Raw genomic sequence first — 15,446 nt, forward strand, 5'->3', positions numbered from 1 at the left:
GTCGTTTGAAAACTTCTACGCCATCCTGTGGTCTGGGGCGATCAACGATACGCGTCTGATGCTGTTGACGCAACGTGAAACCGTTGCCGGTGGTGTTCCTCCGGTGACGCTGCACAGTGCGCTTACGATGAAGAAAGATCGGAGCACTATGTACAGCTGTGCACAGGACGGTCTGTATCAGGTGAGTGAGATACTGGAGTCTTCAAGGACTATCCCAACGCTTGTCCCTCTGGTATAAAGTATGGCTAAGTTATTTATTTCTAATTGCTCGATGCTCTAATAGTTCAATTTGTTAATACTTAAAACTATATGGTATAACCAATGCTTCCTACCTTTCGTTCTTGAAGGTTAGCGAATTCGTCTTCGAGTCCACGGAAGATGAGGCGGCCGGTACGACCACCGCCTGCTGGAAACACGTACGCGATCTGCCACGCTATGAGAATGACGAAAAGGAAATGCTACTTCAGCTGAAGCTCGACCAGAACGACCGCTTCCTGCTGGCCAGCACGGCCAACGGGTTTGTCGTGTGGGACTTTGCCACCGAGCAGGACGAAGAACCGATCTCGTCCGAAGCCATTTACCTCGCATTGCCACACGGCGTGCGCAACATTTCCACCAAGATGACGCAGTCGAACTCGGTGATGATCAGCTCGAAGGTGGACTACGCCGTGGCAGGAGTTCGGAAGAACCTGTACGTGTGGAGCGTCACGAGCCGGGCGCTGCTGAAGGTGCTGGATGCACACTTCGGTCGCATCATCCAGCTGGAGGCGCTGACGATCGGTGCGTGGAACAGCGTCATCACATCCAGCATCGATCGGTCGGTGAAGATCTGGAACATCAACAACATCTTCGAGCAGGTGCACGTCATCGATCGGCATGAGCTGCAGATCGATAGCATCAGTCTGTCGGAGAACGGTGAGCTGGCGGTAACGGTGACGCGCGGTTGCGTCGGTGTCTGGGAGATCCGCACCGGGCGGCTCCTCTCGAAGTTGGCCGACAGTCCGCTCGGGGCGATCGTGACCCACGCCGAGATCACCCCGAACGGCCGGTACATCGTGTCGTCGGAGACGGGCAAGATACTGGTGTGGAACCGGGTTACGGAGCAGGTCCTAGCCCGGGACACCCAGCCCGGCATACAGCAGATCAACTTCCTCGAGCACGGCGACAAGTATCTGACGGTGTCCTGCCCCCAAGCGGCCAGCGGCACCAGTGCCGGCGCTGGTGGTGGGGGTGCGGGAGTGGATGACCATGGAATTCAGGCGCACGCGATCGTCCGCAGTCTGCCGGACGGAGCGATCGTGTTCTCCTACGACTATCCGGTGCGGCTCGTTCCCGGCCTGCCGTTCCGCTGCGCGGTCATCTCGGCCGACGGCCAGCACATCCTGTGCGCCTCGACCGACAAGAACGGGAAGGACGCGATCGCCGTGTTCGGCGGGGCCAACGGCACCTTCCTGCACAAGATCTCGCTGCGGACGTGCAACATCAAGGAGATCGTGTCGCTGCTACCGCTGCCGCACAAGCCGACCCAGGTGGCGGTGCTGACCAACGAGAAGGGCAGCATCATGGACATCAAAACGAAGAAGCACGTCCGCTCGATCCCGAAGTGGAGCGGCACCTGCACCACCGACGGCAAGTTCGGCCTGTACGCACCGTCCCGCGGCGGACTGGAGCTGCTCGAGCTCAAGAAGGGCTCGACGGTCAAGACGTTCATCCCGAAGGTGGCCGAGGGCGTCTTCACGGTCATCTGCATGTTCACCTCGAACGACGAGTACGTGCTGTACTACCACAGCGGCCGGAAGACGCTGCGCGTGTTCCGCACCAACGACGCGGAGATGATCGCCAACTACCGGATGCAGGCGGAGCTGACGGCGATCCGGAGCACCTCGGACGGGCGCAGTCTCGTGCTCGGCACGGTCGACGGCTGCATTTCCGTGCTGGCGATCGCCGACCCCAAGAAGGAGGAGATGCAGCAGTTCCTCAAGGACCTGCCGTCGCGCGATGCAAACGTAAACATGAAACCGTGTCACGCATTAACACCGCATTCGACTGATTCAAAGTACTCTTCACTTACCCCTCTCTTCGCCGTGTTGCTCCTCTCTTTTTCTAGTGGAAGAAAAAGCTGGCGAAACAGAAAGCCTCCGCTCGGTTCAAGGCGGCCATGCGCTTGGCGTCCATCTCGACCCGATTCGGAACGCCGATCGACGACGACGATGACGAGGAGGACGACGAGGCGGCACAAAACGCCGCTGGCACTGGCAGCAAGGTTACACCGTCCGAGGGAACGCCGGAACCGGCAGCGGCCGATGGAGAGCAAAAGTAAACAACCCTCCCGCTTCCGGAGAGAGAGAGAACGAAAGAAGAAAAATCAACCATTTTCCTATCAATACACCATCCCAGCACCAGGTTGTCTATATTCGACAACTTTTAATCCTGTTGTTACCATACTTTCTCCCCCGCAGACCGGCGGTGAAGGAACGGCACTTAATGCAAAATGTTCTTTAAATAAAAGTTACCTGTTTAGTCCAATTTAGCGCAAATTAGTCCAAAACGGTGTACGCATTTTATTCTAAAAACTTGCGACCTTCCATAGAGTTTAATTGTGTTGTACTGATAGTTGAAAGTAATAACTTGGCAATTCAAATGCATTAAACAAAATGAGACTGCATTAACAGCAGTTCTATAAAATCTATCAATTGGGAAAATTTACGAATATTTTTTCTCGTAGAATTTACATGTTCCGGCGGCGGGACTTGGCATTGTCTGCAGAGACGGATCGATTTATTCCGGGGCTTCATGCGGTGGTTTAATCCAGGTCTTCCAATCCACTCCATTGCTCATATGATTTGATTTGATTTTAAATTATTTCTATAAATTCATCATCTAACCATTCACATTGTTGGCAACATTACTTGCAATGTTGAAATTCATCACAATCCAAGCAAGCTAAAAATATCTCTTCCAATCCAAATCATGGGCTCCGAACAATATGGGCCAAGAATCCGAAATGGGCTAATGATTTTATATTGGGAACAACTCTTTTATTACTTTTCTCTACTTTAATGCTTTTTTCTACTTTAATACTTTTTTCTACTTATAATAAGTTCGAATTTCAATAGAGGCTTGTTCTTATAAAAAATGATCTTTTGATTACTCATGGTTCGCACAATATATTTTTGAAATCGCTCTCTAATTAGAAACATTTGATCAATTTTGATCTTGGTGAGGACAATTATTTGCATAGGTAATGCACTTTTACTGGTGACCCGTGAAACGCAGGTACTTTGGCAAACAGGAGCATGCAATTTTCATTACTCAACATCTGCATAACGCATCTTTTCCAGTAAAACAATCAGTAAGCGACTAATCTTATTCCAATTCGATCAACTTTAAACAAGTGCCGTTAATGAATTTATTAAAAATAGTAGGCTGATCATTCTCAAGCGTGGCAACTGCAGTATGTAGGCACCGGAGGTGGGTCAAGGTCCAATTCCATTTGATTAAATTTTCCGCCAGGAAATACACTCATTGGTGGATTCGGATTTATCAACGCCACAGATAAGAACAACGTTTTACATGAATTAATATTATTTAAATATAGTTTTTGTTTTATTATTATTCTCATCAGGTTAAGCAATTTTTGTGAGACTGTTTATGTGTTGTTTTGTATTTCGTTAAATGTTTTTTTTCTTTGTTCTCCTGTATAATTTCTCCCCAATCAAAAGGGACGTTCGCCAATTGCTCTAATTGATTGATTTGACCAATCACAACGCAGGAACGCGATCTCGGATGCCCGATATTAATGTGTGGTAATAGGTGGTTGCAAAACGAGCAAAAACACTTAATAATCTAACGTTAATCACAACTCACCCCACACGTGCGCTCTAAATAGGCTCGATACGCTCTAAACAAGCGGGGGGTTCTAGCGGGGATGAACTGGGGCAAAGGTAAAAGGAAAACTACCAATCTTGATCCCCCACATGATAGCGGGGGGTTGGATTGTGGAGGATGATAAAAAGTAACAAGAAAGAAAAGAAAAACGTTAGCTTTCCTGAAGCACGTTGGCAAACATTGGTGCCCTATGAGGTTGTAACGATGTGGCGGTTATAGGAAAAAGGACATGTAATGCGCCTATGAATGCTTGTTGGTGTATCACTTTTATTTTTCCTGCTACTGTTTGTTTCGCTTTTCAAATGTTCCTCCCCCCAGGGAAGAGGGCCTTTAAGTAGTGTCTGCAACCTTGTAAGTCTTTTCCGTCTCCATGTATCGGTTTATTTGTATTCTTGAATTAGTTAGACACAGAAAATAAAACCATCAAACAACAAAGAAAGGACGTTAGGGGATTTAGCAGTTGTCTTCTTGCACGGGAGTTTAAACGACTAAACCTGCGTTTGGAATAGGGTAGGTAGCGGTAGGTGGCACGCAGGAAACAACAAAGTACCACCAACACACCAAAACCAAAAACACAAAAAAAAAGTGCATTTTACTGTTACTTTATATCGGCTTCTGTCTCGTGTTAATCGTTATCACTAAATGAACTACCTAGAATAAGTTAAAAAACGCAGTTCATAGAGTAACCATCCTTAAACATTAACCTGTCATTATGAACGATGGATAAAAATGGGTTTCTATTTCCTTCTTCGACGCGCATTACACACTTACATTTCAAATGATATTGACGTCCTGCGGGAGGAAGCGGTACACGGGTTTTGATAACGAACGTTTAAAATTATGTACGGTTCATATCAGTCGGTTAAAATCAAAACAGGTGAACGTAACTGGAAAACGAGACCGAATCCGATTCGAGGAAACATCTTCGCGTATCTTTGACGACACCGACGCACTTCTTCGATTGTGCGCTAAGGTAGCAGGGACGCTTGTAAACACGTTTTATGGGCTTCATGTTGTAGTATACTATCGAGTAGAGTTGGTGGTTATGCATGGGAAATACATGAGTGAGTATTTGGATTGGCTCGCGGACGCCTTCCTTCCCTGCCTGCCGACCGTCACACGTCACGGTTGACGTTCCATGACGCAAGGGCAGTGCGGAGGGAGTAGACCGCTGATAGAGAGACCGAGAGAGACGGAGATGTATAATGCCATGCCGGAGCTGAATAACTCAACTTTCAAAAGTAAACGCCGGGCGACGGCGATGATGAAGAAAAACCCGGGACGAGGATGAGGCCGAACGCGTTTCAACTTCATCGGTAGGCAAACGAATTGCTCATCGAGACTCATTTCTCTTGTGGCGTGTATGTGTGTGTGTGTGTGTGTTTTTTTTTTTTGTTGCATGCAATAAGTATTCACTTATGCTGCTTCAGCTGTTCCAGCTTTTGCTGCAAAAGCTCCCGCCGCTGGGACGTGGTGCCGGTGCCTAGCGATGACCCGGTGATCGTGGTGTCATGTCCCATCCGGAACTTGTTCGCCTGCAACTGGTTGAGATTCAGGTTCTCGTCGGTGATGCCCGGTCCGCCGACACCGCCTCCGATCCCAGCGCCCGCCAGCGTGCCGCTCATTGTGGTGGCGTCCATCGTTAGCTGCGAACCGGCCGCCCCGAAGCTGCTACGGTGTTGTCCGCCGCCGACAGTCGATTTTTTCTTTTCGAATAACACAATGTTCAAAAGACATTAGCGTTTCGTATGTGTATGGGTATATTAAAGTGTAGCAAAGCCTCTCAATAATTCTAACAAGAAATTTTATATTATTCACTTAAGTTAAATTTGAGTGCGATATTTTTCTAAATGAGTTCATCAACCGTTTACATGATTTCACATGTAACTTCAAAGGCTGCATTTCTCTTCGAAAGGGTTTAAAAATAATTTAGTCTTCACAGCTTAATCCAAGATTTCTGTAACATATTGAAGTAAAATATATAATCCTAGTTCAACAGGACAACAGGACAATGCTTCCAAAGTGAATTAAATTACCATATTTTCGCGTCTATAACATAACATTTCACAAATAAAACAAGTTTACTGTAAAACTATCTAGTACTGCATTACTTTAAAAATTTGTTAAGTTTGAAGGGGATTAATCATCAGTTCCAATTACGTTTTGATTGTATCTTTCTTTTTTGGTTTAACAATGCTATTTTAAATTGGCCGAGGAAAATAAAATTTCGGAGTAAAAACACAACTTTTAATGCGCGAAGCAATAATGGTGAAAATATGCTATCTCATACGCGAAAATACGTTATTCTTGTTTTATAAAATGCGCTGAGTTTACAATAAGCGTGGTACGTTAACTTACCAACAAGTGATTCAGTCGGTCCATCCAGAATTCCGGATTCTGTTTGTTTTGCATGCCTCCTACTAAAAGTGCAAATAAGTTATTCATTGAGCAAACGATCCGTATACCGTTTTACCTTCCCCTCCCCTACTTACCTTTGCCTCCCTCTGTGCCACCGTCGGCTCCTTCGGTGGTGATATACTTTTGGTACTCCGTCCCGGTCGTATGGTTGCCGTCTCCATCGCCACCGATCATGCTGCTGCGCGGCCCATGATTGTTGTTATCACTGTTGAGTGCGTTGTTGTGGTGTTGCGGTCCGGTGCTTGGCCGAGATCCGTGGGCGTTGGCACCTCCTGCGGGATCGTCACCACCGGCGGCCGCATTCGTTGACGAACCATCCTTGTTAATGTTCTTCAGGATGCGCAGCACGTACGAATATAGCTCCGAGCGGGTTGGGATCGTCTTGAGGTCTTGCACGATCGCGTTGCCTTTGATTTTCGTCATGTTGTGGATGATCGTCTTCACCGTGCGCAGCGGCATGTCCGAGGGACGCGTCTGCCACCAGGTGGACGGTAGCGTTAGCATGAAGTCGTGCACCTCCAGCAGCACCGCCACGTAATCGAGCTCGGCGAGCCGATCCGGGATGACCTTTACGTTGCGCCAGATGCACTTCATCTGCAGATCGGTGAACTTTGGCAAGCAGCTGGTCTGGCAGGATTCCTTCAGCAGGCGAATGAGGGCGCAGTTCATGTAGGTGAAGTTGGTACGATCGAGAATCTTCAGACAGATGCCGTTTACCACCTTCACGAACTGCGCGTCATCGATGCCGGTCACCAGCCGGTTGTCCGCCATCAGGCCGAGCAGCACTGAGATGATATTTTTAATCGAGACAATATTCAGGTGCTTGCCGAGTGATTTCGAGGCGAAAAACATGAAGATACTGTGCAGCAACGGCTGATAGATCGTCATCGATTCGGTAAGTGGCTTTTGCTGGATGTTCTGGTGGTTAAAACAACAACAAAAAAACAAAATTTTGTAAGCCATGTTAATCAATGTAAAATCCAACAATAACATACCTTAAACTGTTGCAGCACGCTCTGTATGTACATTTCTTCGTAGCCCCTTAGGACAGCCTGTTTTTCCGGCGATTGCATTATGTCTGTCAGCTCGTTCAAGGCGGCGTGCGCAGCGTACGTGTCGGTGTTGGCAATTCCGCGAATGATTCGAAGCAAATTCTGATCCGTTTTTGGCAGGACATCGGTCAAACTGTAAATCGAAGGGTAAAGATAATTTTAAATCCGTCTGCTGTGGAGCTTTTGCAAAACGAACAAAGTGCAAAGCAAAGCATATTATATTAAATGCCTAAGCTAGTCAAGCTAATTTTCCAGCCTGGTGATCTACTCTACCGATCAGTACCTTGGTCCAACCGGGGGTGAAGGCTTAGCTTTGGTAACGACCCCACTGCCATCCAACGACGGGCGAATGGAGGGAGACAAGTTGCGATGGTGATGCAGGTGCACCGGTGATTCGCCCGCACCTGGAGCAGCCCCCGAGGACAGCTGTGAGCGCTGCGTCAGCTGACGGAAGCGCTCTTCCGGGTATGCCACCCCGTTGACCGCGATAACCTTCAGCTCGTCGTAGATGAACGAATCGTCCATCGGGCTGAGCACGGTTTTGCCCAGATCGTCCGCCTTCACCCAGTTCCGCTCGATGTCCGCTATCACCTGCTCGTCTAGCTTGAACGGACCCTTCGCCACCCGCGGTTGGGCCGGTTCTGGCACTATGATTCTACAATAGACGAACGAATAAATCCCGGTAACCCTTGATTAGTTCTATCGTAAAAGCTCGTTGGAAAGTGTTGTTATAGTCAATGCGACCAGCTATTTACAAAACAAGTACATGGAAGATGAACATAGAACCTTATTCCTTCTCTAACACACAGCCATCCTAATGCGTAGATTAAAGGGGATCTATTTTATACACAACATAAAGCATAACCGACAAATCATAGCACATAACTCTGGTTATTTCTGCTTTTACAAATGTGGATCATTGGAAAAGATGGAAATGAAATATATGAACCATTTTAGGCTTCAATCAACTAATCAAAAAATCAACTAATTTAATTGTAAGTCACGTCGCTAGAATGTACATGAACAACACGATTTGTGAAATTTTTAACAATCAAAATGTTTTAACCTGAACTTATTGCCACCAGATCTTTTCACAAGGAGTAAAACATTGTGACAAAACAACATTGTTTGAATTCAATCATGTACATGCTTCTCGTGAACATATTTTACAATAATTCGAACTAAATTGAATTCAATTGATAAGACTTGGACCTTTCAGTAACGGAATACAACAATACTTTCATGTTTCTGGATGAATGAAAAATTGAACTGTACACAGTGTTTAGATGCAAAAGAATAGAATCCACTTACTTCATGGGTACTGCCGTTGGATCTGCCTGGGAGGGTACAATTGCATCATCGTCGTCCATTGCGTCGTCCATGCCCGTGTCACCACCACCGACTGCTAGATCCTGTGGTGGTAGGATACTCTCCTTACCGACGACGATCGTGGTATCATTCAGGCCACCACCTCCAGGGACGACCAGCTTCTTCGAAGCCACCACCGGAACTGCAGCGACAGGGGGAATCGTAGTCGTTCGCTTTGAGCGCTTGATACGTTCGTCCAACATGGACAAATCCTTGTCCGACAGCTGCCCGATGAGTTTGTAAATCTTTTCGCCCGCCAGGAAGTAAGCTTGCACGACCGCATTGAGGGCTGCGTTGCGCACCGCATTGTCGCGATCGGAGATGTGGCGTGCGATCTCCTTCAGTGCAACTGGTTGCGACGGTTGGCAGACGGTCAGCCCGTACGTTTCGATCAAGTAGCCCAGCTCGTCCAGACACTCCGCTCGCTGGCGGGCATTTTTCGACTTCAGCGCGTCCATGATGAACACGAACACCTTCGAGAACGGATAGAGCAGGCAGATCTGGCGCAGCAGCGATCGCACACCGTTCCGCACCACGTCCTTCGGGTCGCCGATCTTGATCAGCAGATGGGGCACGAACGAGCTGCCCTCGATGTCGGCCAGCACGTACTGCCGATCGACGAGCCGCTGAAACACCTGATTCAGGTACTCCAGGCCCTTCAGCAGCACCGACGGGTTGGTATCGTAGAAGCGCAACGAAAGCCACTTCATCACCAAATCCAGGTTGCAAATGAGCGCTTCCTCGTTCGTGGCTAGGTCTTCCATCAGCGCATCGATCACCTTCAGATGGTAGCGGAAATCGTCGTGGAACATGTTTACCATCAGCGCCTTGTTCACGTTGGCCGTCTGCATCTGTTCCCGCAGTAGCTCGTGGAACTCCTCGCGAGGTGTAGTGAACGACCACTTCAGAACCTTCAGCTTCTGCTCGTCGACGAACCGTTGCTTCTTTAGCCCATTCACGGCTAGCAGGGGAGCGGCCGAGTCGGCATCTTCTTCCTTTTTGCGCGACGTCGAACTGGCACCACCGGCAGCACCGCCAGAGCCCGCACCCACCACACCACCCTTGTCCGCGCCGGCTGCTCCACCCGCTGCCCCAGCACGCCCACCAGCACCTCCTCCAGCGCCGGCCGATTTGGGTGCCTTCAGCTTCAGCTTACTGCCAGCACCACCCTCGTCCGCCACCGGAGCCGCCTTCGGTGGTGGTGCGGCCTTAACGGGTAAGCTCGGGCGTGCCTTATCCAGCGCCGCCTGGATATCCTTGCGCGAGATTGGCTTCTGCTTGTCGAGCGCCTTCACCATCGCGTCGTACCCGAGATGGATCATCACGCCCAAGATGGCGTCGTTGGCGTTCTTACGCACATCCGCACTCCGATCGGTGATGTGCGTGTACAGATGCGGGAGCATCGCCAACAGCTCGTCCTTTGCGATGCTCTTCGGCGGTAGGCCGGGCAGTTTCTCCGCCAGCCACGCGTACAGTTCCGTCCGCAGTGCCGGACTGCCCGCCTTCAGTGCGTCCGCGATCATTTCACCGTCGAAAAAGTCTTTATAGCCCGCCTGTTCACCCCAAGTGTTGATGCAACCGAGGCAGGCGCTCCGGATGAAACTCTTTCCGTCACCGAGGCCCTTGAGGAAGCCGGGGAAAAACGCCCGAACGTACTGCCGACAGGGCGGACCCATTGCGATCGCCATCTGCTGACAGATTTCGACCGAAGTTTGCGCAATCTTCGCATTGCTGTCGATAAGGCGCTGGGCAAGCACTTGCGGGAGATCCCCCAGCGAGGACTTGATCAGTTTCGCCTCGGCAATGATCGTCTGCAGCTTAATCAAACCTTCGTTGCGCGTTTTCCAATTCTTGTCCGAAAGCTCGGCCAGTAGCGATTCCGTAATTTGCCCGGATATGTCCACCCGTGGGAGCAGATCATTCAGGTTGACCATCGGGGCAGAATCATCGCCGCCACCACCACCACCTCCATCGTCATCTTCGTCATCATTTCCTCCAGCGGTCGCCGACTTCGAGGCGCCTCGCGTTGGGGCGGGTGGTTTTTGTCCAGCGCATCTCTCAAACTCTGCCATAATTTGCTGCTTGAGCGCCGGTTTCTCCCCATCGAAGAACATTGTCAACGGTTGGCCCATAAAGAGGTACATCGTGCCGAGAAGCGTGATGCCAGCGGTGCGCACGGCCGGATTGATGCTTTGAACCGCCTTTCGGGCACTCTCGATCAAGCCCTTCGGCTCGACCGCGAACCCGAACTCGCGCAGTGCCGTCGACACCCAAACCAGCGCCTCCTGCTGCACCTTGGGAGACTTTTGCTGCTCGAACGCAAACTCCATCACGCGCTGCACGGTCCAGTCCAGCCTGGCACCGCCTTCTGCGATGGCCGTAAGGGCGGCCGCCGCACTCGACCCATTCTTCGCATCGCCCAGCTTCTCCGTCACGTCGATCAGTAGATATTCGGCCGTGGTCGTCGTGATACCATATCGTTCTACGATCACACGGACCGTTTCGAGTTTTACCTTCAGCACCTGAAAATTGGTGTCTTTCAGGCCTGGTTTTTTGGCCAACGAGCGTAACAGGACTTGCGACAGACCCGCCTTCGCCTCCAGTCCCGGTACGGCCGCAGCGAATGCTTCTACCGCCCCGAGGCGCGTTTTCCAGTTGGCATCGACAAGCCCTCCGACCGCTTCCGCCGGCAACAGCTCGCTCGCTCGCTCGTCCACCTCCTCCTGGGAGAGATCCTTTTCCGTGTTTGCTACCGACTGCGCAGCGGCTCCTCCCTTAGAGCCAGCTCCTCCTTTCGAGCCACCCAGCGAGCCACCGGTTGCACTTTTTTTAAGTCCTCCACCGGAAACAACCTTTTTCACGACCGTTGCCGTCGCCGGACGCTGGGTAGCAGTACCGCCGGGAGCTATTTTTGTCTCCGACGGAGCTTTCTTTACCGTCGCACCGCCGGTCGTCGTTTTAGCCGGTGCAGTGGCAGGCCGTTCCTTTCGCGCAGCAGGAATCTTCACCGTAATAACAGCTCGCTCGCAACACTCCTTTATCTTCGCCATCTTGAGCGCGTCTACTTCGGTCAGGTACGGGCCGATGGTTTTTTCGCCCACGAGCTTCATCGCTGTACCGAGGGCGTCCGCCGATGCGTCCCGCACGCCCGGATCGGACTCATTGAGTGTTTTCAGCAGTGCCGCCACCAGTGGCTTCAGAATTTTCTTCGTCAGCACCGTCGGAACGGTTTTAGTGAACGAGCGCGCCAGGAAGGAGGCGGTTTCGGTTTTGACGCTCGGATTTTTATTCCCCAGCGCTTCCAACACGTCCTCCAGGATGGCCTCCATGGTGGTGGACGGGTAAATCGCATCGATCGCATCACGGAGTGCCGTCACGACGTTGCTTTTCTTCTCTTTAAACTTTTCCAATATCGCCGGAACGCATGCCTGGTAGGGATTGAAATAGAAAAAAAGGTTATAATGATTACCGGAATACATCGAATTTATTCATAGCAAGTGCGCGTTACTGTAAAGCAGATCTTGATCAGATCTTTTATTGGAAATGTTGTGTAAATCCCATTTATGCGATATAAATTTCATTTGTAAGATTGGTAAAAATAATGCCTGACTTCTATAGCAGTTTCTGTGTTGCTAGTTAATTAACATTGTTTACAAAAACATTTGCGTTATATGAGAGATCTTCGCAACTTTTAATTCACTTTTTAATTTTAACCATTCGTTCTACTTACCCCCGCGTATGTGTTGAATTTCTTTGCCAATCCCTTCGCCAGCATGGCCAAGCATTTTCCACCCAGAGCCACGAGCACCACATTCGTGTCTTTTGTGATCACTTTCTTCAGCGCACGCACCACGTCTCCGTAGTCGCCCGGCTGTAATTTTGGGTTTTGCAGCAGTGTTTCGAGCGCCTCCAGCGATTCCTTGCGTTCTTGCCATTTTTTCGCCTCCAGCTTTTCGTAGAAATCCTTCGGAAGCTTCGACAGTATGTCGACCGGATCGATCAGATCCATCGGATCGATTTCTTCACCAGCGTCACCCCCGTCGCCACCGTCTCCATCATCTTCGCCCTCGTTACCATCGGCGCTCTGCGCGACAGCAATCTGTAGTTGTTTTTCCTGTTGCGACCGGAGGTATCGTACCGGTGTGGCCTTTTCGCTGCCAATCTTCTCGAACTCGGCGTCCAGCTCGGTCAACAGCACGGCTGGCAGCGAAGCGATCTGTGATTTGAAGGCTGCCCCGATCCACCGGTAGATCTCTACCGTAAGCGCTTTCGATTCGTCGCGAACCGTCTTATCGCGGTCGCTCAGTAGTGCCGGCAGCCGCTTCACGATCGGCTTGATGTTGATCACCTTGTTACCAAACTCCCGGAGTGCCAGCGTAATCGCGACGACACAGGCGGCCACTATTTTGGGATTTTTCTGCTCCGTGCCCTTCAGCAGCTCCTCGAGCACGGTCTCCTGCCGCTCGATCTCGACGTACATCAGCGTGATCTGCACGGCCAGTTCCTTCGTTTTGGTCTTGGGCGCACCGATGCACTTGCCCACAATGCCGCCCATTACCTCGCCGACCGTTTTGCCCGCGTTGCCACTGTTCTCCACGAACACCAGTGCCGTCTCGAGGCCTTTCTCCTGTGCGGCCGCATTGCTGTCGACGACAAACTTTTTGATCAGGCCGAGATATTTATTCCACTCGGGCGACTTCTCGTCGTCGATGGTGCGGAACAGTTTCGCTGCTTCCTCGTAGCCGTCGACGCGAGCCTTCCAGAGCTTGTGGACGCAGCGTTCGTCGATCGGTAGCTTCTTGTACTCCGTATCTTCCTCCATCGTAGCCTACTGTGGAGTTTATGAACTGTTTGTAAACTATACTGTTGTTTTTTGTTGCTCTTTAAGATGCCTCCTGCCCACCCCGGCAATGTGCAGTTGCACTATACACCACAGGTCACACGTATAGCACGTCGATTGCGCGGGGGTCTGAAATGAATAAAATACAATAGAAATGCATTAGACACGGGGCCAAAATCACAGCCTCCTCCTTTTACTGTTTTCTCCCGAAACCTCATTTCCTAACCCCAATTCCCATGACCAGCTTGATACTAATGATGCTTTCTTCTTGCATCCTCCCAAATACACATACACACACACACACATGTACGACAGCTGACAGTGGTCTGGTCGCCATCATCATCGGAAAAGCCTTTCTACTTTTGGGGTCGCGCGCTTGGTTACAATAACGATGTTAGCCCGTAGCCCAGTACGAGCCCACAAACAAACAAAAAAAACCTATCAAACTTTCTCCTCGCTCTTGGAACTCGGAAGTGAACGGCGATTCGGTACAACCCCAACTACTGACCCGTGTCAGGCCAAAGGTAGCATTTGTAAACAGGCACCACTCCATTTTACCAGCTACCTTGGAGGATTGTGTTTGATGGCTAAACGGTCGCACTGAATATCCATCCAAGTGGGCGCACTACTCCTAGCGTCCCCAAGTTCATGCTGTTTATCGATTTTGTGTCGTCGTCGTCGTCGTCGTCGCCCGTAACGGCCTTCTCCACCGCGCGACGGAAGGTTTCCGAAAACGCAACTCTTGTTTTCTCGATTTTCCCAGCGAAAATCACCACTTACGATGGCACAATGGCAATCTTTCTGCACTCATCCTCACCTGGGTACGGCCACGATCAGGGTTGGGACTGATTTTCGAGGCTATTTTCCCTGCAATTTCCACAGACGGAACAACATCCAGGAAAACACCATTGCACGGCAGTCGCGATGACAAATTCCCTCGTTTTTTTTGCTTGTTCTCTTTCTCATCCAACTTCCTTCTCTTTTTGCTCTCCGCGCTCGGTTGTACTTTCGTCCCGTGTACTACACGAAAACGGAACTTCTCTTCACATTCTCCTGATGTACTTCTTCACGCTTCGTGTTAGTTTTTTCACTGTGATCCCCGTGTATATTAGCTTCACCTCTTTCACACTCCCAGACCAGTACGAAAACAGTGACGAGAGCGACTGCGGACGCAAAACGACCCTTTTGCTTCCTCTTTTTCCCTTCTCACTATCATCACTGAAAAACGCATCAATTTTGCAAAACTTACCCAATTATTCAGGGCTCTTCGTCTCGGTCAATTCGTAGACTTTCTACAGCTGCAGCTTCATTGCAGGATGCATTGCTGAGATTCAATAGACGGTAATCTGCAAGGTATTAACGTCGTTGTGCAGCAGCAATCTACAATGGCGTTCTTGCTTCGTTCTGGCGCATGCAGTATGGCGTTTGCGGTATCGGAATTTATGGTCGTCGAACCACTGTGTGCCAGCTACTACAGTGCACTTTAACAGCCGACGTGTCGATAACGGGTAAAAAACACAAACGACAATAAAAACGGAAATAACTAACGATCAAAAACACGTACACGCACTGCGTGAATCGTCCAGTGCACTGCAGCAGTGTCGGTTTCACTGTAAACTGTGACTTGGGAAAAAGATTTGTGTACCACAATTCGTGTGCCTCTCTCTTTCACTTTTCCGCTCTCTCTCTCATGCGGTAGATTCGAATTTGAACCGACGTCTGCTACGTTTAGTGTGTCCGAGTTGGGGACTTTAATTTCAGCGCCAATATGAAGTGTGCACGAGGGTTTATTATTTTCAAATCTACAACTAGGTAGATTCACTGCAATTTGGTTTTCAAGTACATTATTATTAATTAAGATTAATTATTAACAAATTGGC

The 15,446-nt window shown here is 49.8% G+C and overlaps 2 protein-coding genes across 4 annotated transcripts in view; one reads left to right on the forward strand and one right to left on the reverse strand.

Moving 5' to 3' along the window:
* The window catches only part of LOC131266270 (NACHT and WD repeat domain-containing protein 2), a 7,925-nt gene extending 5,605 nt beyond the window's left edge, over nt 1–2,320 (forward strand). The window contains exons 9-11 of the mRNA XM_058268718.1: nt 1–181; nt 348–2,006; nt 2,108–2,320. The exon at nt 1–181 is cut by the window's left edge and continues 13 nt beyond it. Of these exons, the coding sequence (XP_058124701.1) occupies nt 1–181; nt 348–2,006; nt 2,108–2,320 (2,053 nt within the window). The remainder of the gene's footprint in view (nt 182–347; nt 2,007–2,107) is intronic.
* A 2,246-nt stretch (nt 2,321–4,566) lies between these two features.
* On the reverse strand, nt 4,567–15,171 carry LOC131272269 (protein mini spindles). 3 transcript variants are annotated; one of them, XM_058273940.1, is made up of 8 exons: nt 14,816–15,171; nt 12,457–13,695; nt 8,670–12,154; nt 7,642–8,013; nt 7,302–7,491; nt 6,381–7,224; nt 6,247–6,305; nt 4,567–5,594 (listed from the first exon to the last, which is right to left on the reverse strand). In XM_058273940.1, the coding sequence occupies exons 2-8, from the start codon at nt 13,546–13,548 to the stop codon at nt 5,301–5,303; spliced, it is 6,336 nt and encodes a 2,111-aa protein (XP_058129923.1). In that variant the 5' UTR covers nt 13,549–13,695; nt 14,816–15,171; the 3' UTR covers nt 4,567–5,300. The 3 variants fall into 3 exon arrangements, with proteins under 3 accessions (XP_058129923.1, XP_058129922.1, XP_058129925.1); XM_058273939.1 differs by having other exon boundaries at nt 6,247–6,308; XM_058273942.1 differs by lacking the exon at nt 7,642–8,013 and having other exon boundaries at nt 6,247–6,308.
* Between the last annotated feature and the right edge of the window lie 275 nt (nt 15,172–15,446).

The sequence above is a fragment of the Anopheles coustani genome, chromosome 3, assembly GCF_943734705.1.
Source record: "Anopheles coustani chromosome 3, idAnoCousDA_361_x.2, whole genome shotgun sequence".
In the NCBI taxonomy this organism is placed as follows: Eukaryota; Metazoa; Arthropoda; class Insecta; order Diptera; family Culicidae; genus Anopheles; species Anopheles coustani.